Here is a 22065-nt window from a genome sequence, read left to right on the forward strand (position 1 = left end):
ATCAGGGTGATGTTCGTGGACTTTGACACCTACTCAGCTGTTTCAGTTAATTTAGGCAGAGACTCACTCTTTGTAGCATCAAAACAAAAACACGAGGCAGTTGTGTCTTTGTCCGCGGACATGTCACAGAGCTTTACAGTCTCTCTGGTCTTGCAGGTGAGAATCTGCATTTGTTCTTCAACCCAGTGAAGTCATTATGTTTTGGTGAGAAAAGACGAAAACCTCTCTATTTGCAGGTGTGCACATCGTACACCCTCACGCACTCTTGACAGCTGACATAGCAGCACCAGTGGAAAATACAGTGACACTTCTCCTTTCTTTTCTCAGTCCTCGTGTTGTGACCTCTGCCGCAGCACAAGAGGTCACACCCGTCTATGCCGTGGGACGTCAGGTTGCAGATGCGATCCCGAGTGCCAAAGGAGCCGGTCTCAGGATTGGGGTCACAGAAATTGGGTGAACTTTCATAATAAACCAGGTCGCGCTCTGTAGGGGGTTTGAAGTAGTTGTACTTGGGTCTCAGGGTCTCCACCCATCCACGGGACTCCTTATGTTTCTCAACCACCATCTCAGAAGCGCTGTCATACTTGTCCTTCATGTAGTCCCCAACAACTCGGAAGTCAGGCTGAGACCACCAGCATGTCTTGACCTCGCAGCTGCCAGAGAGTCCATGGCACTTACACTTCAGAAACATGTTGTCGTTGAGAGACTACAGATTAAAAAAATAAAGTTTAGTTAATATAACTTTTAAAAGCAGAAGAACTGCTACCACAGACATAGCAAAAACACAAATAAGAGAACTAACCATTCTCCCTGCTTCGTTGTTATGGCGGTTCATTGCTGAGCGTGCGTCAGGCCGATTCTCTCTTGCATCAGCAAACTCCCGGGACACCATGCTTCCAAACTCCAAATCCTCACTGCAGCCACCCCACTTCCAGCCCTCACCAGGGGGGCCTTTGTGACGTGTATCACATCCACAGATGTTGGCTGAACCCTCGGCGCAGGCACGGGTCACCGCAAACGCCACTCCCGCCGAGGCAATAGCGTGAACAAAAGCTGACTCTCGAGTGGCTGGAAAGACAAAGACAGACAAGGATCACTTGGATAATGTATCTCTTGAGTACTTCCAGAATTAAATTTATATTAAATTTAAATAAAAATTAATAAGAAAGATATAGCTTTAATACATAATATATAATATATACAATGTGTAAATTTAATAATATGTAACATATGCTGGCATATGTTTATTTTGATATATTCTTATATAATCTTGTCAGCAAACATCTTCAACCAAACAAAACAAGAAAGCATCAAACAAACTAAGTAGATCTTTACTCCTGTCTGCTGCTTGTATTTGGGTTGTATCTACTATATCGCAACAGTGTGTGGGTTAATTTAGCCAGACATCAATCGTCCTGTCTCTAAATAAGGCTAGCAAGGCCTCTGCGTCTCTGTCTGACATAGCTAACTGATGAGTCAGAGGGATCAGGATCTTCCAGAGAGATGAGAGGAAGAGACGGGCCTGACAGGCCTATAATTAAGAGACTCAATTAAGCTTTTGAAAGGTTAGGAAACAGCCTCACACTGAGGGGACAGCTCATAGACACAACATGGAGATGGGTCTTTAGCGATCAGATATACCATTCCAAAAAGGGAAAGACTTTCCTTCTATCCTTTCCTTGTCAGCTGCTTTAACATGAATCATTAAGACGGAGTGGTTGCTTTGAATATATGTACTTGTATGGTCTTGCAAAAACACAAGCAAAGACAAAGAAAGAGAAGAGACGGGATGAAGTGGAAACTTCAGGAGTAAACATGAACTGAACACACTAAAGAAAAAAAAAGAGTAAAAGAAATGGTTTAAGGTCAATATTGAAATCTTGCACTGTCTGCGTGAGATGTGTTTGAGTATGTGTTTGATAGAAACAGTGCACGTTTCTGTCTGAAGAACAAAAAATGATAAAGAAAGAAAGAAAGAAAAGAAAAAAAAGTAAAGGCATATAAAGCTGAGGGGAGAAGGAGCTCCTCCCTTACAGCAGGTTCCAACCAGTTCCAGGACTAAAGGGCATTAGAAACAATGATGCAAGAGAAAAGGTCTACTGGCATCCCTCACCACCCATTTCATTACCACTACTGTATACACACAAGGTTACTAATGTTCAAATACATTTGAACTAATGCTCTCCTTCCTCAAATCCCACTTTGTGAATCCAACACGTTTCTTTTTATTTGGTGTTGTTTCATTTTCATGAAAAGTCAAAGTGGCCAAAGACTGCGCCATGAAGGAACTGTCTACAGTGATTAATTGCACATTACTATGCTTCATCTAAAGCTGACTGAGCATGAGCTTTGTGTTTTCAGTTTGAGTGAATATCTAAGGTGTTTGGCTTACATTAAATCTGAAGTGACTTAGAAATCGGATTTAATTTCAAATGCCGAAAAAGGATTTTGGAACTAACATTTGTGTCTGAAAACATCTTTGAACATACTTCTGTGCTACTAAAAAAAAGGGCACAGTCATCAGCATAGATATTCTGTGAACTTGTCATAAAATTATGTGAGGGGAGTGAAATGTTGTGGTAAAATAGTAAATGGAGAAGGATTGAAGCACATGAAAAATATCCTGGCATTTCTGTGTGAAATGATAGATTTTTTATATAATGTCGACAATTTTTCACAAGCTGCTTTACAAGATCTTCACAAAGCCTGGTGTTATCAAATGAATATGCATTCAAGAAAATGGAAATATCTCAAAAATTTTGAAGACCTTTGCTGAAATTTTCCCCATTTGCTCCACCTGTAAGCTTCTGATTCATCAGATTACCTTTTTTGTTGATATTGACTATAAACATACAACACCTTTCACAAAATTGTCTTACATTCTAAATTTAGTTTCAATGGTATGGTATCACGGTTTGTGTGTGGCTCATTTATACATGACAGTAAAAACTCACTGGAAGGTACTAATGAAAACTTAATCGGCCTAGAACAATAACCCATTTTTTTAAACGCATGTTTTCATTTGGATTTAAATCCACCTGTGACCGCATTCACTGTACCTGGAAACTCCACCTGTGACATTAGCTCCACTGCTTTTCCTTAGTTTTATGACCAATTTGTGGTATTTCTTCTCAGACAATGCTTTTCCACCAAACTTTGCCAGACTCTGGCAGGCCAAGTGGTCCCTACAACCTGCTGGGGGGTTGAATCCCCTATTGTGTTGCCACTGTCACGCTGTGTTAGTCCCACAATAGCCCCAGATATTTTATATGAAATTTGCCCTGGCTAGTGATTAGTGGGGACCAAGTTAAGTCATAGCAACAGAGAACTATGCATTGGCTGGACCCTGCTTGTCGGCAGACAGGGAAATCCCTATTCAAATGGTTTAATAAAACAATCTAAAGGGCGTGTGAATGGGGAAAAGCACTTTTTCTCCTGCTTAATCTCATGGTTGCGAAGATATTGTGCTCTGAGCAGTGCCCAGCAGGGAGTGGGGCTAAGGTCCCCCCATCAACTCCATTTACCACATCCCTTCTTTCTTTCTTGCACAGAGTTAATGATATACTGGTGAGCCAGCTTCCCTCCCCCAGCATGGAGAGACATACGTCTCATGAAATGTAGGGACCTTTTGGCTCATCCTAAATAGTTACTCTTTCTCATCCTCAGGTCATAGGTCACAACCCACATCCCCTGGCCTTTTCCTGGTTAGTTTAGATGGCACTTAATAATTTAGATCAATTTATGTATCTGTATTTCCTGGCAAACAAAGCATCCTGGCCAGTGCAAACGTGCCCACAGTGAATGAAGACAAGCTAGAGCTACAATAGTGTCAAACTTTTCAGTATCCTTAACAAATTACATAATAGGAATTTCCAGTGAACTCCATTATCTTCAAAAAGAAAAGTGACGGTGCATTGACTTCCTGTACGGGTGTTAAGACTTGTGAAATGGTGCCTGTCCACTTTTTATAGCAAAGAAACCTTTACTAATTCCATCACATGAGTCATAAACTGGAGACTGATTATACCCATATAGCAGTCAGGTTTTCTGTAAATACCAAGAATGCCGAAATAGCTCTGGGATTGGCTCTGCAGACTGAGGAACACCTGTGCAGCTTTCTATTACCTTTCATCACAGGCAGATTCCAGTGGTGCATGTTTTGACACTTTAGTTAATGTAAATTAATGAGCACTGACGCAGACATAGCCTGGAGGCAGGGGTGTGGAGAAAAAAGAGGTTTAGACCATGTGTAAGGAGAGAACATGATATAAGATATGCCTTTTTCTAAAGTAATAATACTCTTAGATGAGTGTTTGTGTGGTCAACTAATGTATGCTCACATTGAGTAAGAGCATTTTTATGTGCATATAGTTTAATGTAACCCATTAAACTTATCTTCAAAATGCAAAACCTGTTCATTTCAATTGATTTTTTAGTTGTAGTTCAACTGTGTTTACTACATTGCCTTCTTTTTTGTAAAGTCTTTACTCCTTTAGTCCCTCTTAATCCACTTCTTTAAAACAAACTTCTAATGTTCTCAGTGGAGTTGAAGTGGACATGGGCAGTGATGCGCTGAACTGACAGTAACTAAGCCTCTGTAGCAAATAAAGGTGCCTACTCTTCCTTTCAAATCAGGCAACAAAAAGGAAGGAGGAAACTGACTAACAAGAATCTGAATTTCAGACAAACTGACACCAGTGAGGACAATGGCCTGGTTGCATGGACAAACACTAGCATCAATCAAATCCAATGAAATGGAAGCTCTCTCCTACTAAGCCCTATCAAAGGCCTGTGAGCCCCTGAGCTACTCTCCTCAGCCTTTGACAAAGGCACTTAATCCAGCCACTTTGACCTCTCACATTATTAAGGGCCTGAGTGACCTTAATCCAATCAAAATGATTTACTAGAGCCCAGTAGCCGCCTTCTCTTTCCAGTCAGTACCCCTGCAATTTAGGCCTGGGAGGGGATGCAAAGGGAAAGACGTGGTGGCATTTTGCACCACAATAGCAGTGGGATTGAGAACCCCTATCGTTAGCCACCTACTTCAACTCCAGCCTCTTCTATCAACTGGCTCAAGAGTTTATTAAAAGCAATTGCCCTACGTGACCCCCGGCCCCCTTGTGTTTACATCAGTCTTCCGTAAACTAGATGACGAGTTTGGATCACGACCCTCAGCCACTGGGGCCTGCATGCATTCTTGATTTTAACTCATTTCAGAAGTCAGGAAGAAGAATTCATCTATCCAATCAAAGTGTGAATCTGATGTTTTGGGAAACAGTCTCATTTGCTTTCCTGCTGGGAGATGGAATAAAGTAAAAAGATCACACTTATGTCTGCACACTAAATATTGCACTAGCCTCTCATAAATTACTAAGAAATATTTCACTCTTCAAAATTTTTATTATGATCAACTGCATTAACTATTAAATATACACATATATCATCTTTCTTTCTTTCTTGGTTTTATGGCTAGTTTTCTGGGCAATGGGGATTTCTCTTGCCTGAGCTCACGATTAGACACATGCCTGAAAGTTATCACTGCATAAGCTAAAATGTATTTTGGAAAACCTCTATGCTTCAGTTCAGTTCATCTCTTGGGTAAAGTACATCAGAAGAAAATACCAGCAATCACAGGGGATCCCCTCCTAAAGAAAACTCCAACAAGACAGAACTCACTCGACTTAGGCTAATCGTGTACATCGTTGCATGCACGCAGACCCCCGAGACTTGTTCAGTCTAAAGTCTATTTAAACAAGGATTTGAATCAGCATAATGAATGATGCATGCTGGGAGTGCAGCTCTTCTAATGCAAATATAAGACAAAGGGAATATAGACTTGTTAATGGGAGAGTTAATCAGGAGAGAGACATAATAAGTCACTTTTATTGCTCTTTTTTTCAGTCGGTTTAAAGAGCTAAATACTACCAAGAACTTTGCAGAGATTAAGACATTCTCAAATACATATTCAAAGGCAGTGGAGTCATCATAAGCTAATAATACTACTTTACTCTAGTCATCTTTTCCTGTCAAAGAACGGCATAGTTTGGTTTTCTTTCTGCAAAAACTGTTGCCTACTTTTTACTGATAAGTGGCATTTCTTCAAGAAAATATCTTTATAGACTTAAGGACTCTACAAATTGTTGTTTTTTTGTCAGAAAAGTAGCAGGAAAGAAAACTCTGTGTGCTTTGTAACATTACCTTTATCTAACACTGGACCAAAAATGGCCAGACTGTCATTGATCGTGGTGCAGTTCCAGCGTCGGCCTCTGAACTGGTGCTGACACTCCTGGATCCCAATCTTCACCCCCTCAGCCACACTCGGCATGATTTCCACATAGTTCCGGCAGAAACGCAGCTGCTTGGGCACCAGGCCTGGTATGCTGCCACAAAGGATAGGTTGAGTGCCCAGTGATGAGTACTGGTGGCCGACTGCTAGTGACCTACAAGCAGAAAGGAAGTCGTGTTGTCAGTGCATTTGGATAATTATATCTTATCTACCTATCTGTCTGCATCTTTATCTACTGATATAACACCACTCAAGTGGGGGACTAATTTCCCTCCTGGTGCAGTGTAATTTTACGTCTGAGTACGTTTGATTGTGTGTGTTTATTTTTCTGTATCAGATGCTACCATTAGACGTCCATTCTTTATCCCTTCAACTACCCTCTCTGCAGGCACCTGGCCTTTGTGTGTATTGAAATTGCAGCCCTGCAGTCTCAGAAGCAGGCAGTGTTTCTGTTTAAGATGAAAGTCCGTTATGCATCCAGAGGTCTTCATAGACCTTAAGCTGACAACTTGGAAAACTGCACCTTGTTATTAACTGTCCGCACACTTAACAGGCCTTCAGCTTAGGGTAATAAGAGTGCAAACCCTACGCTGAAACTTCAGAGAGTGTATTAAGAGTAACGCTGAACCTCCCCTCCTTTTTTCTTTTGAGGAAGGTATTCTGGGATACAACAAGTGCAAACTTGGTTCACTGATTACATCTCTCTCTCTCTCGCTCTCTCTTGCTCTCTTTGTGCCTGTATTGCTTTCTCTTTGTCTTTATTTTCTGTGTCCTCTCAATTAAGACTTTTAGCAGGTAGTAATCATAGATATTGGATATCCATTTTATGAATGACCCATTTTTAAGAAGGACTTAAAAAGATGCTGCAGGGTGCTTGTATGGCCATGTTTTGGAATTTCCACATCGCACAAAAGGCATACTGATTTATGCCATTTTGTTTAAAGTTTTATATACTTTTCTTAGGATTCTAATCAAGCAGTGCAAAAAGTGTGGGAGGCTGATTCGATTTGTCTTTAGCCTAAAAACAGCAAAGCTCTGCCCCTCAATGACTTAAAAAACAGCTGAAAGCACTATTTTCTTTTCCAAAGCAAATCAAATATTTACTTCTGGCTTTTAATACTTCTCTTCTACCAATATAAAAGCAGTTAACAGGTTTGAATTTGGATTCTGAACTCTCCATTCAAATACATTTGATTATATATATCTATATAAATTAATAAATTGGCTGCAGAGTGGTGCAGAAGTCAGCCGGGATAAGCTGGATAGAAGCATGGATGGAAAACAGATGGATGAAAATGACATTTTTTCTTTTAATGCATGAATAACTGGCCTGCAGTAATTGCCTTCTATGGTAAATTATCAAATCAGCACTTTGACTCTTTCATAATGGCACAGAACAGCCAAATTATTGAATAGCACAGTTCCTGTTATCTTTGGCAAATACCTTTTGGAGTAGCTACAAAGTAGCTTGCTGGCAATCAAGACAAGCCCTTAATTTACATCAACTGTCTATTAAGGACTGAACGCTGGAAGGAGTGTTCAGTTTGTCATCCCCTGGGCGATGCTGGAGTCATAATGGTTAATGTAGATTCTCTATAAATGCAGCTTAAGAGCAGGTGTGCAGTGTTTTGCTTTGCAGTTAGCTCACTATCTGCCGACCTGTTCACTGCTGTTCAAGGACTAATCGCTGATCAAAACAAGATTACCAAATTCCTGACTTTGGCCCTCAGGCAGTGTTTTTTTTTAACCTGAAGAAAAGAAAGAGCCTCACAGTCAAATGACCCCACATGCTGACGGTTTCTGATGGCTTTCATCGTACTGACCTTTAATACCTCAATTAGGTTTTACATTCAAAGGTTGATTTTCAGTTCTCTGTAATTATTAAGGATGTCTGCCAGGTGTCAAAGGTGCTCCTGAGCCATGAGCTGACCCAATGAGTTACTCCTGTTATTTCTCCCAAGAAAACATCAAAGCAATGAGTCACATTGGTTTCAACAGAATTTCTTGCCTAATTTCTACAGACTAGACCAGCCTAATTCATCATAAATGAGACAGCCAGTAAGTGAGCAATGGCACGCTAAAAACCTCTTCAGAACATATCGCATTTGTCTGCCTTTTGTCTGCTACAAACAACAATACATAAGGCAGTTTCCTACTACATTTGTCCCCTTTTTTACTGGTGAAAGTTCATCAGCCAAAAAGCAGAGTTCTCTTTTTTTAATGGATATGAAGGGAGTTGTCAGTTGTAGTTCTTTCTCTGTCTCTTCTTGAACCTGCATTCAATTTTTTTTGCAAGTGTGCATCTCAACAGCAGGTAATCATGAAGGTCAGTGGCAATATCATCTTGGGAAAACCAGCAACTTTAAGGGTCCTTGTACTCACACCTATGAGGGTCAGCTTAGAGGTATTTCTGCCCTGTCACTGTCTTGAACTGTACCCCACAAGTTCAGTGTGAGTCAGTGTGCTTAGGCTGCTCGGCTCAAGAGTCTCCATGCCTGTCTCATTGGGGCTGAGTAATCCCTGCCACCTCTTTTCTGTGTTAGGAAATGGCCCGTGAGAGGCGGCGGGGCATGTTTCACCATGGATGATTTATGATTTTTTAAGAAGTTATTGCACAAAAGACTGTGTTGTTGGATACTAATTCCAACAACTATTTTAAAATACCTGCTGTATTATTTAGATTTTAGGTATTTATTGAGTCTTGGCAACTTTAATCTCTTTAATTCTTTCTAAAAAAAAGAAATCCACTGATTTTCTCAGTGTGCCTGCTTTGCAGAGATGTTGCACATGTGATGTTTAGTGCAACTAATGAGGAAACACAGGATTCACTCATGCTGTTAAGGCTGATGTTTTCAAAGGAGCACCTTAGTGATAACTGTTACACATAAATGCTTAAGCAAAATATATATGATGTATATGACTTTTTGCCTCAGTACAAAGTTTCCCCCACTCATCTAAGTTTATCCAGTACAGGTTTAATGCATATTTCAGCAAGCCCAAGCAGGGTGCCTTAGAATTACCACTTTACTTGTGGGCCCTGAGGCCTTGGAGCCGACTTTGACATCAAGAGAATATGTTTGGGAAAAGGAATGTGCGGCAAGCTTTCACCTCCAGGTATTTATCTTCTAAGGTGGGGTGGACTAGTGAAGAAGGTGGTGGGGTGGCGGGTGCAGCCAGGCTATGTCATGGCAGGTCGAGAAGAGACAGACATGAACCTGTCTTAGTGCAGAGCTGTATCCCCAAGAACGACTGCGGTGCAGGGGTTGAGAGTGATGCAGCTCCCATGGCTGCTTGAAGGCAAGCTTCTGTCAGCAAAACATCGTAAGCTGCTTTTCACAGAAGGTCTAGATCATAGATGACTGGCATGCTGTTAGCAAACGGAAAGACAATGCAGGCATACTGAGTGCAATTCCAAAGGAACCACATTATTTGACTTGGGATGAGTTGCCATGAGACAGAAAAATCACTCAAGTAATCTTTCAAGTTAAAAAAAAGTTCAGCATTGTGTCAGGAATGAAAGAACTGAAAAGTGATTTCATGAGTTACTTTTGCAGTTAGACATTATTTGTATAGGCGGGAGTGATGCAGCAAAATTTGCTTCCATTATGTTTACCTCTGTTGTTAGACCCTTCAATCACTGGCACCATCCAAAATCAAACAATCAACACAGAAGTTAGCTCTGGGCTTGCTGCAGGGTTTCAGCTATGACAGAATGGAAAACTGTTCTTCCATTGTGTCATTCATAACAAGCTCCACAAAAAAAGAAGAAAGAAAACTCTTATGAAGGGTGAATTTCAAGGTTTTCCCTGGCTGTGTTTGCCAAAGTACCAAGAAAAAAAAGGCAAAACTTTATCTTGCACTGGCATCAAATAAATAAAGTAAACTAAACATTCAATTACGCTGGAAAATAAAAATAATAATAAAAATGTAGTTTGTGCAGCCCCCCCCATCTCTCCATCCCGAGGGCCCACTTTTATATCAGGATTTCCTTCCAGCTGAGCATGTAATTAGTTTCTCATCAGTCTTACCACCAGGGGACCCATTAAGAAAAGTAGATTAAGCGTCCTCCAAATATTGAATGATTTATTAGAAATCAGGCAGAAATATATATATATCTATATATCTATATATATAGATATATATATAAGTATCTTATATATATATAAGATATATATATAAGTGCTTTGATAACAGCTAAGACTGATGGATGAAGCTGGAATATTACAAAACAGCACAACATACCAAAATACAATCATCCTGTAGTTTTTTTTGTTTTTTGTTTTTTTTACTACAAACTAATTACGCTATCGTAATTTTAACGCAGCTCTGCTCTGCTTCATTAATGTCAGCGTCACGCATTTGGTTCTTTTTGGCATTTACAAGGCAGAAAGACTGAAAAAACGAAGTCGGGAGGTAAGTGCAAAAATGACAACACATGGCAGCATACAATGACAACATCACCACGCGCGCGCGCGCACACACACACACACACACACACACACACACACACACACACACACACACACACACACACACACATACACACACACAGGACGCACGCGCACATAGACACACGCTTGCAAGCACATCAAGTTTGCACCTGCTGCATTCTGGAGATCAAAATCGCTCCCGATTTGCAAAGTTGCACGTTTCATTCATCTCTTGCATTTACAATTCAGCCCATCCTTTCGCCTGTATACTTTCGGTTTCCATGGGTTACTAAATGTCATTTTAATGACCTGATTAGAAAGTCACACTGTGCATGTCTTATAATATTTTAAAAAGTAACGTTAAAAGATCACCGTCACCACACGCTAAAGCTCTGCAGCTGACAGACAAGCAATCACAACTATAACAACTCAAAATTACAGGTCATCTACAATCCCCGCATGTTTTTTAATTTGCCACTATTTGTCCGGGAAATAATGAAAATTAAACTTACCACCAGATAGGATAGCTTGCCATGACATGCGTAAGCCCACAGAGCAACAGGAAACATCCAAGGTATATCATCCTTAAAGTTTCGTAAAACATCTCCAGCAGAATGCCTACATGCGCACTCATCCGCGTACGGATTTTAACCGAAGTGCTAAGAAAAAAAAAGAAAAACAAAAGAAGAAAACGAAGCTGCACTGGCACTTTTTTTTATTTCTCTTCTCCAAAAGAAAAAAAAAGAAAGAAGAAAAATCAGAGGCAACTCTCTCTTTCGCGAGTGCTCGTGGCAGAACTCTCGGAGCCAAATATTAAAAGTTAAAAGCCGCTTGCTTTTTTTTTTTTTTTTTTTTTTTAAGGACCCAATCAGCAGGTATTGCCAAAGGGGGAATTCTGATGATATGTTCCCTCTGTTGCCTTGTCAGGCAGCTTGAACTCAAACACCAGAATGAGCTAATTTTAAGATGTGTTTTAGTGCTCACTGAGAATTGCTCGGCATTAGCATGCAGCGTGTGTGTGATATATAATGTTGTTTAAAGGAGAGAGGGAGGGTCTGAAGGATTTTAAATAGACATCGGAACCCCTGTGGATTGCGTAGCTATAACAACCTGTCCGGATTTCACTCCCTGGCTTGAAGCTTCTAAAATGCAGAAATAAATATGTGTGAATTGCTTCAGACCATAATTAAGCCTCTCCAGTCCTTTATGTGCGCCTCTTTGTCATGAATGTAAAATTAGAGGTTTGGAAGTGCTTCTAACAAGCTGAAGGGTTGGCTTAATTTAATAAATCTGGTCATAATAAAAAAAAAAAAAAATAATAATAGCAAAAACAAATGTTTTTTTTTAATTCCCTACAAATAAACAGCTAATATCTTTTTTTATATAGTTTAAAATCTGAAAAATATATAAAACCTCAGGATTTCTGTCAGCAGCCTATAGTTTCTGAAATTGTAAAATGTGAAAACGATGCTCTAATTTTATTATTTTCTTCATCAGCCGGTAAATTAGGCGCATCTTGGCGTTTAAAAGCCACTAATTAGCAAAGTTTTGTTTTCTTTTATTCTCAAAAGGTATTACCTCATCCACTTCTAAGGCTACACACTTAAGGATATTACTATCTGCATGATGAGCTGTCAGACTGCCATTCCAACGAAAATATCCGATAAAATTGGCCGCAACACTGACTCTAAAAAGCTGACTGTCGGTTTTTCCCTTCTCAGTGTCAAGTGACTGTTGATAGCTGATATGAGGTGGACCGGTCTTTTATCTACAGGCAGTGATGCTTGTCGTTGGAGTTAAAAAAGAAAGAAAGGAAAAAGCTGCCTGTTGTGCAATATCAGAGACTGATGACGCGATACAGAGGGGGGAACAAATTCACTACTTCAAGTTTTAGTTAAGTTCAGTCACTTCAGTGTTTTAGTCAGCACCTGTCCTTGCTATGAAGATGACCTTAACTACGAGAGTAGTGAGTTCAGTTTCAGTAAACATCCACATGCATTATTATCGCTTTTTTTGGAATTTGGGGGGAATTTGTTCAACAACAGGAAAAATTAAAAAAACTGGATTAATGTACGGCAGCTTCAGCTGCAGCAGCATCAACACATGCCCAGTCATGGATTGTTTGATAGCTGTGACTACCCTGTACAGAAAATACGCTTGCACAAAGTGAAGGTTTTATTTGCTTTACTGCACAAATGCAGCTGTTCCATGTGCCTCTTGCACACTTTCTTACAGTCTCCACACCGTCATACTTGGTCTGCTGCAAAATACGGCGTTCATTTTGCCGTTCCCTGGCCGGTTCAGTGACTCGTTAATTGGCTACACAGTGGCCACTCAGCCTTGCCTGCCATTATTTTCTAATTTCCTCACGTTGCTGGCAAATCGAAGGCGCAGAAGGCTGAAGGCCAGCGCAGAACGAAAAAAACACTTTAATGGGGTCAAAGACTAGATGTTACCGCCATCTAGTTGACATCGTTGTACATTGCAAGTCAAGCAAAGGGTAATCGCATCTTTTCAAATAAAACTAACTTTACAACATCTACTGCAATACCATTATCACGGAGCACTGAGATTCAGTACAAATTTTAAAGCTCTTACTCACCACTGCACGTTAGGTTGGATTGTCTGCATTGTCGCGTCATAGACTCAACCACTGGTTTATTCCTATTTAGAAGGCTATTCTTGATTTACTCCCATCTTATTTACAGACTTATATTCAATAAGTGTGGGAAGTTATTGTCTTATATACCCAAGAGTTATTCCTTCTATCTGCTCCAATGAATTTGGAAAAATAGCCTTAAGATTTGCAGCTCCTTCCTCCTGGAATCAACTAAAACTAAAGGAGCTAGTCTCACTTGATGAATGTAAGGCAGCTTTAAATGACTTGAATGGTTTTTCATGGTTAAAATAAAGGTCATATAAAAGCAAATTGAAAATTACTAAACAAAACAAAGTAAGGTCATTTTTACATGTTATACTGACCTGTCTCCAAGATACCCTTTAATGTAAACATGCTGCTCAGATGTATTCATTTTTAGTAATATGCTGAAATATAACATTTAATAACAAAGTTAAAACAGCAATGATGCCACAGAAGAAGTAATTGTTTTTTTTTTGTTATTTTAAGTACCGCATGTACTTGCTAACAACACATGTACTACAGGAGAACTTTCTCATGTTAAGTAAAAATCTTAAACAAGAGCAGAGGATATATTTCACCACAGTAACTGAAGATTGCTATTTCTTTGGACATTAATCAAAATTGTATTATTACTATTATCATGTTGTTATCATGTAGTATTAGTCATAATAGTAGCAGCATTAGTCTACAGTATGTATTCACTAGTCACTTTGTTATGTTCAACCACTCATTAATGCAACTTTGCAAGCAACTGTGTGCATGTAGACACGGGCAAGTTGACCTGCTGAAGATCAAACCTAGCATCAAAATGGTGAAGAAAGGTGATTTTACTGATTTTGAACGTTGCATCGTTGTTGTTGCCAGGCTGCCTGGTTTCAGTATTTCTGAAACTGGTGATCTACTGGGATTTTTCACAAACACAGTTGGCATAAACGCCAAGACAGCACAGATAAATCCAGCCTTGTATCAAGGGTTCAGGCTGGTCGTGGCGGTGCAATGGTCTTTAGGATATTTTCTTGGCAAACTTTGAGCCCCTTAGTACAAAGTGAACACAGTTTAAACACCACAGCCTCAAATGACCTCCACAGTCTCCAGATGTCAGTCCAATAAAGCACCTCTGGAAAGTGGTGGAAAATGAAATTCATGTCATGGATGTACAGCCAACAATCTGCAGCAACTGTGTGATGTCATCACATCAATATAGAAAATCTCTGAAGTATGTTTGCAGCACCTTATTGAATCTATGCCATGAAGAATTAAAGCAGTTCTTAAAGCAAAACGATGGCAAACTGTCGGATAAATGTTGCCAATCCTACTGTCGTTGTTGCTGCTTTAAATAACTCATCTACTATTACTATAAAGATAAATGTTCACTGTGGCCACTAGATGATCATAAACATGATTAGCATTTACATATTTGTTTGCTAATAAATAAATAAAACCAAAAACTAAATAAAAATGGGAAATGCACAGTAAAGTCAGTGGGTTTTAGGCAACCGCAGAGGTGGAAATCTGGAATTTGGAGCAGCTATGGACTGAGTCAGTAGCTGTCAGCACTGGTACTGAGGCCAAGCCAGTGAATGTTAAATACATGAGAAAAATGTGATGCCTGCTAAACTTATGGCACCTGAATATACTTTGTAGAAGACTTACCAGGAAGTGGAAATAGCTCCTTAAAGATTTGAGTGCAAACATGTTGTTATTTCTACATATAACTAGTCACACGATCAACATGTCTTCTTATAATAACCGGCTCACTAACAAAATGTAAATGAGCTTGTGTTCAGTTTCTTTTCTCCATCTTTCACAGCTCTACTTCATTCCCTTTAGCCCATCTAGTCAGGTTTTCCCCCGGAGCGAGCAGAAGGACATCAGGGCACCTCTGTGTGCCCATGGTGACCTCACTCTGATGGTGATGACATTTAGAAAAGCACCCTTAGCAGGGAGTCGTGTCTGACAAGTGAGTCTTGTCATTGCTCTGCATCATCGGCCTCCCCCTGTTTGACAAAACACAGCCACGCTAACATCATGCCATAGAAAAATATCTGAACTAATCACATTTTCATTACTTCACTCAATTTTCCACAAATATTTTCCTGGTGTAACATGAAGCTGTTAATGCTAATTCTTACACTAAAGTGTCTACATAAGATGTAACAAATATACAACAAGGATTTAAAGGATTTTAAGGATTTAAAGCAGCTACTGCACTCAACTACCGAAGGTCTGTGCTACGTGAAAATGCAAAAGCACCACTAGATGTCACCACTGTAGTGGAATTGTGATCCGCTCTTCTGTCACTGCTGAGCTTTTAATAGAAAAAAAAAAAATCTAAATTTGAAGCGTGTATGCACACATTTTGGTTGCTTTTGTAAAGATCTGAAATGTAAAAAAGGCGAGCACTTTTATAGCTCTAAGGAAGGGAGGTTGATGTCAAGCAATATAAAAGAAGATAAAATCAAAGATAAAACTATTCAATAAAGTTAGATTAAAAAAAACCCTCAATTGGTTGGAAATGCAGTAACAGATAACAAATACATGTTAAACGTCAGGAAATAATGAGCTATGTAGCTGCGTCGTTGACATTATTGAATATTTCTATCAAAGCAGACTTGATCTGTGGTGGTTCACTTTGATAATGTTTTCTGATTGTTCTGGCGAGCACAGAAGAAAACAAACAAAACAGATGTAAGCTGAGCATTTGGGACGGCCTGCACTGATCTCTCTCATCATCATCTGCGTCCTCATCTGTTCTGCTGTGTTGCAACCACAAATGCTCTTTCCTGTAAATGATCATTAAAAACAATACCACATGTTTGCTGTGTGCTGCCTCAATAAGATGTGACACGCCCCACGAGCTCACACCTGGAAACAACTCATCACTTTCCCTTGTGCTTCTCTGACGATCTCCAGACATGGGAAACAAAGCTAAGGCTCTGCCCCTGCTTTGACTTTATCTTCAGGATGGGCATTACCACAGGCGTTGACGTTTCTATCTGCCCTGCTTGCCTCTTGGCAATACAGGGTGTAAAAAGCCTCCTGATAAGGGAAATCAGGAACTTCAAACTCACGTTGACGTCACATTTGCTGTGTTTAACTACACACCTAAAGCACGTCATTTATTGTAATATGGCATCTTAGTCGATCAGTAGAATGGAGGGCCAAGCAGATGCAACGAAAAGATTAAAGACATTTTTGAAAGGATAAAGTAACAGAAGGAAACATGAGTGAGAATACTGTGTGTTATAGCCTTCAGTCACCAGATCTCAACCTAGAAGCCAGTTAGAAATATAGTGAGGGAGGAATCTGCTTTGCAAATTGGAGAAAAATTGGACAAGTACCTTCAAATGAATTAAAATTACTCTAGTTATCAGATGTCACCCAGAAAGTTCATGCTGCAAAGTTTGAGGATTTTGACTGAGTGTAGAGTCACAAATCTAAAACTAACTGCTTAGTTTGTCTAAAAGACATTATTAGAGCTTCAAAGAGAAGTGCTTTTGAGAAGTATTAGCATAAAAGGGAAACATATGTAATACTTTCTGAAATACTGGATTAAAATCGCCAGAACAATAAAAGACAAAAACACATCGGTGAAAGGGGTACTACAGGATATACAGGGTTCTGTTACACACATATGTATACATAGAGTTAAAGTCAAACCGAAGGAGATCTAAATGTAATAAAACAACTCCCTAGGAGGTCATGATCTGAAACCTTGAGAACCAAATAGATGATTGTCTCTCTGTGTGGGTCAAAGCAAGTCTAAAACAGTCTTTGGTGGAGGTCTTTGGTCATAAGATTTTTCCTCAGAGTGACTCAGATAATTGTCTGAGTGGTGAAGTCACACATTAGGGCAGTGAGATGAAGCTCTGGGGGCCAGAAAGCTTGAAGAGACAAAACAGCTTTCGTTACAGGAACAGCCTTGCATGTCATATCAGGGAGCAGTGTTTTTTATCAGCTGCTGAGAAAACGACAAAGTCTTCATTTCTCCTCTGTCTTCTTGATCTTCTTCACTCATCTTTTCCCACACATTTACACTTTTTCCTGGGGTCATCCCAGGTCGCAATCAGCAGAGGGGGAGACTTGCGCCGGCTGCAGCTGCTCGGCTGGACTCTGTCTTGTTTCATTAATGCTAAGCAAAGCAGATCATACCGTTCCATCAACAACACCTGCCGGTCAGGACCGCGACCCATTCACTATACATTTACCATCCCGTCTGTCTATGTACAGCAACCTGTAGTTTCCTGGCACAGAACTGCTGACATGTCTTGGCTTTTACTGTTGAGACTGCTTTGTGTCATTCTAGGTGCTCTCTTCAGTCGAATGAAGTCAACCTGGATGAATAGCAATGCTTGTTCAAGGGCAAATAGAAAACTGCAATTCTGCAAACACCTCTCAGGCTGGGTGTTTCACACGTGGCTGGAAAACCATGAGGTGGATTGTTTCAAGCTGCTTGGGCAATAGCAGCCTGCGGTCTGATATTAATGTCATTGTTTACAAGAAAGCATAATGTAGGCTTGCGTGAGCAAAACTGTTTTAATACAGCTGTTACATAACAAATTTGTTATACAATGAAACAATCCAAAATATGCCTTTTGGAAGGAAAGTATCCATTATGCAGTTGCATGGCAGCAGTGGCTTAGATGTGCATACTTAAACATTTTCAGGAGAGGACAGGCCACCACACGCTCGCATACAATTTGGTTCAGGTGTGTCATAACACTTCACTAGAAAATGTGCATGGATGATAGGTTAACTGCCACAAATGAAGGACCGGGATTAAGTTCCACAACAGAGAGAGCAGCTACTGTTTTGTTTTTGCACAAGAAATCCAAGAGTGAGAATTAGACAACAATCATGGTGTCTCCTAAATTAAGAGCGGCGTGTTTTTTAGTGGGGCTTTTTGCTCCTTTATTTTTTAACTTGCAAAAAAAAAAAAAAAAAATCTTGTTAAATGTATTGATCAGTAATCCCCAAACTGTTGCTGTCTCAGATGCGATTGGAGGTTTCCAGAGCTCTCGTGATAGCCCACAAAGACGGACTCTTCCTGTATGTATCCTGAATGCTGAGAACTGCTGCAGATGGTGCGCCGGTTGTCTGAAACAGCAGAGTGGCGCAGACGCACCGTCAGCCTCCAAACCTAAGCCACAAATTATGTCTGGTACATGGAAAAGATCATGTGGCCCTGCAGCGGAGTAGAGGTGGTGAGAACGAGGAGTTTGGTGGTAACTGGGTTGGGATTGGACGGATACGATTTACATTCCTCTCCAGGGATGTGATATCAAGACAAGGTCAGACCAAGGCTAATACACAAGTCTCCGAGGAGAGGGAGGAGGAATCTAATCTTTGCTCTTTACTCAAAATGACATTTTATATAGAATGCAAAACCATATTTCTGCATGAACTTTGCATACCTTTTTCGAGATGCAATCTGCCTTGAATTAAGCTAATTGCCTTCATCTTTCTAGATCACCTCCTATTGTCTAATTTGCCTTGTATACCGCGTTTCTTAAAATATGTGCCGTAACGCTGAGATGTTTTGAACGCATTTGCCTTCTCAAGGAAATACCCCAGACTCGATTTACATCCTACAGTACATTCCAACTCATTTCAATAGTCAGACTAACCTCAAAGCCCAAAGGGAACCTCATTGTAATTGCAAAGAAATGTAACACTGCAGTCTAACACTCTAATCTGAAATGAGTATTCTGGTCACACTTGGAGCTGAAACAAAGTTGACGGAATTTTTTTGTGTGCTTTTGATTCTTTTTCTACATTGTATTACTTGTCTTAATCTATTAAAAAAATGCATTTAGTTCCCTTATATCCATGTTTTCCTCTGAGAGAGGGTCTGTGAAGCAGGAGGAGGCCTAGCTACGGGATCTGCAACAGCAAAGAGAGGAATGCTCCAGACAACCTGAAGAGATTAGGGTCCATTATCAAACAAATTTCTACTACCACCTACAACACTTATGACAGCCTTCAGTTCAACTCTCATAGGAGCTTTAGGGGAAAAAAAGAAAGTAAGAAAGAAAAAGAAAAAAAAAAGCACACGCTTTTGTCCTCATGGCGGTGTTCCCTCGACGCCAGAATGAAACAAGCTCTGTTTTCTCGGTTGCTCGGTCTGAGAAGAGGGGGCGAGCATGTTTTAAGAAGGGTGTGGGAATCAATTATCCCACTCAAGAGACATGCAGGACCAGTGGGTATTGCTTGGGATTAGTGTCCATTCTTGTCATGTACTGACAAACCGTCCCGCTGATCTCCTTAACACCAGGTGTTATTAAGAAGCAAGGCCCTTACAGGGGGCCTATAGGCTTTTGAATAACTGCCCTTTAGGAAGGACTGACAAGCTTATAATGATGAAAAAAAAAAGCGCATTCCTGTGCTTTCATGTGCTCACCTGTGCGAATTTTCAGATTATATTGAGCACTGTCCAAACTGAAAGGGAAATCATGCAAAAAATAAACTTGTAAGAACTACATCTTGAGCTGTCTTGATTAACCTGCTTTGACAAAGTGACTAGAAATATGCATTCTGATGGGCAGTAAGATGAGAAGATCAATGCTCCACGCCTTTTTTTTTTATCTTTATATTCAGCATCGCCTAAATAAAAAGGGTGGAAACAGGGAGGTATATTTTAAATATAACACAATCTCCTTCTCTTTCTGAAGCTTTAGCTGATTGCAAAAACTAGAGTGTAAAAACATCAACACGCAGTTTTAATGTGGACTGTGGTGGTGTTCTTCCAACACATAAATCAATGTAAAATGTCAAACTACCTTGATTTTTCTATGGATTGTTAAACCAATATGTGATATTTAGAGGTGCTGGTAGGTGGATTTAAGAATTTTTTTTTTTACCTTTGGTCAGCCAAATGTAAGCTAAGCTTGTATTCTGTTCAGCTAAGGTAACCAGCTGCATATTCTCCTAGAAAGCTAATAAGCATTTAACCCAAAATACCAAAGTTTTGCTCATAAATACTTTTCCACACTAGTTCAGTCAGTGCTTGAAACCTCTGAACGAAAAATTAATTACGCAAAAAATTTGAAAGATTAATAACTGCTGATGTGTCTTTTTGGGGAGTGATCAGCACAGATCCAATATCACCCAGAGCGTGCAACGATAATTTTAAAACTTGCTGGCTTTAATCTTTAATTTGAGGTGCTGTTGTGTTTACACACAGTAAGTAGAAAGTTGGCTCGGTGAAGTCACTTGGCCCATCTGCGCTGAATGCGCTGGATATTGTTTGAGATTGGGAATGAATAGACTTCATCTTGAATGCTGGCAGGAGTGCTCCCCAGGTGTAGCTGAGCAAAACCTGGACTCGTCCCAAGTTCAGATCCCTCTCTCTGTTTACGTGCCAAAAATCAAGGTGTGTGTGGACACAAAAGATGTTAGTTGGTAGCTGAGCGATTGAAAGGTGTTTACACAGGAGTTAAGGAGGGTTGTCCCTGCCTAAAGACATTCTCAGCTGGCAAACAGTAAGTGGATATAATTTACAAATCAAGAGGTCAGCTATGTCAACCAGTGCTGCTTCTCACTCCCACTGTAATTGCACTGATTGTGTAGAAATCTATGAACGCTATTGTCTTACCAGCCGGGTGTTTCTGGGAAAAATAAATAACAACCCAATCGTGTACCGTCAGAGGATAAAATGTGCATTCATTAAATAAAGCTTTGCAATTGTATATGTTTATGGACCATATATGTTCTACAAGCATACATGTTTCAAACATCAGTGAGGCAGGGGGGATCGCATGTTAAAGAAGGCATTCTGTGACAATAACCAAAACTTTTGGTAATCTCAAAATCTTGAGCAATCAGTGCGTAGGAAGAGTAAATATTTTTCAGGAGCAGGCCTGCCAAAAGGTTCACATTACTTCCTTGAATGATTGATAGCTTGCCAATTGATTTATGATGCTCAATATGATATTTTGCAAAGCGATTAAAGGTTTCATCTTCTGCTTTCAGATTTCTTGTGAAATCGCCTACAGTTATATTTGCGGACAAATTTACTTCATTGTGAACTGCGGGTGAACTTACCTCAGCGCAGCTGGTTTAGGAGAACTGATCACCGCGTCTTGCAAAAAGGCAAGACCTGACGGATATTTAACTTCAGTAGACACTCTTTAGCCAAGATCTACAAAACAGGAAGCTGTATATGTGTGAACTACCCCAAAATCCTGATTCCAGAACCAAGGTATGACACACTTTGGAGGATAGAAATGTCTACAGAGGGATGCACACAATCTTTTTCTTATACAAAAAAGAACAAAACAACAACAACAACAACAACAGTAGTATAATTGATTGTTATTGTAAGTAATAATCTGAGTAAAATTATACTTGTAAAGTATCAGAAATGAGTGTGAGTGACTGTGAATGCTGATGCATTACAACGAATTGCCTGTAACAACAATATAAAACTTCTAACCTAAACAAATCAAACATGAGTTTATAACACAATTGCCATGCAAAGTAAACTTGTAATAATAATAATAACAATAATAATAATAATAATAATAATAATAATAATAATAATAATAATAATAATAAAAACACTACTCCAGAAGCTGCTCTGGTGCTTTCAGTAAAATCACATGATCTTCTCTGCCCTTGTAGTAAGGGTTTTTCATCAGCTGTGCATACTTAAGTATACTTATAGTATTTGAGTATCTGAGTAGAGTACTTGTAACAATAACCCTCAG

At 39.7% G+C, this 22065-nt stretch overlaps 1 protein-coding gene across 1 annotated transcript; it reads right to left on the reverse strand.

Moving 5' to 3' along the window:
* Positions 1-226: 226 nt before the first annotated feature.
* On the reverse strand, positions 227-11350 carry wnt3a (wingless-type MMTV integration site family, member 3A). The gene is made up of 4 exons (XM_063461581.1): positions 11229-11350; positions 6199-6440; positions 803-1068; positions 227-706 (listed from the first exon to the last, which is right to left on the reverse strand). The coding sequence occupies exons 1-4, from the start codon at positions 11348-11350 to the stop codon at positions 227-229; spliced, it is 1110 nt and encodes a 369-aa protein (XP_063317651.1).
* Between the last annotated feature and the right edge of the window lie 10715 nt (positions 11351-22065).

The sequence above is a fragment of the Pelmatolapia mariae genome, linkage group LG18 (genome assembly GCF_036321145.2).
Source record: "Pelmatolapia mariae isolate MD_Pm_ZW linkage group LG18, Pm_UMD_F_2, whole genome shotgun sequence".
Taxonomy (NCBI): domain Eukaryota; kingdom Metazoa; phylum Chordata; class Actinopteri; order Cichliformes; family Cichlidae; genus Pelmatolapia; species Pelmatolapia mariae.

Excerpts from the sequence above, each read along its gene's own strand:
- wnt3a (XM_063461581.1), bottom strand. The coding sequence starts at position 11,350 with ATGAGTGCGCATGTAGGCATTCTGCTGGAGATGTTTTACGAAACTTTA. Across the intron at positions 6,441-11,228 it reads GCAAGCTATCCTATCTGGTG|GTCACTAGCAGTCGGCCACC; the intron begins GTAAGTTTAATT and ends TTCTGCTTGTAG. Across the intron at positions 1,069-6,198 it reads TGGTCCAGTGTTAGATAAAG|CCACTCGAGAGTCAGCTTTT; the intron begins GTAATGTTACAA and ends TTGTCTTTCCAG.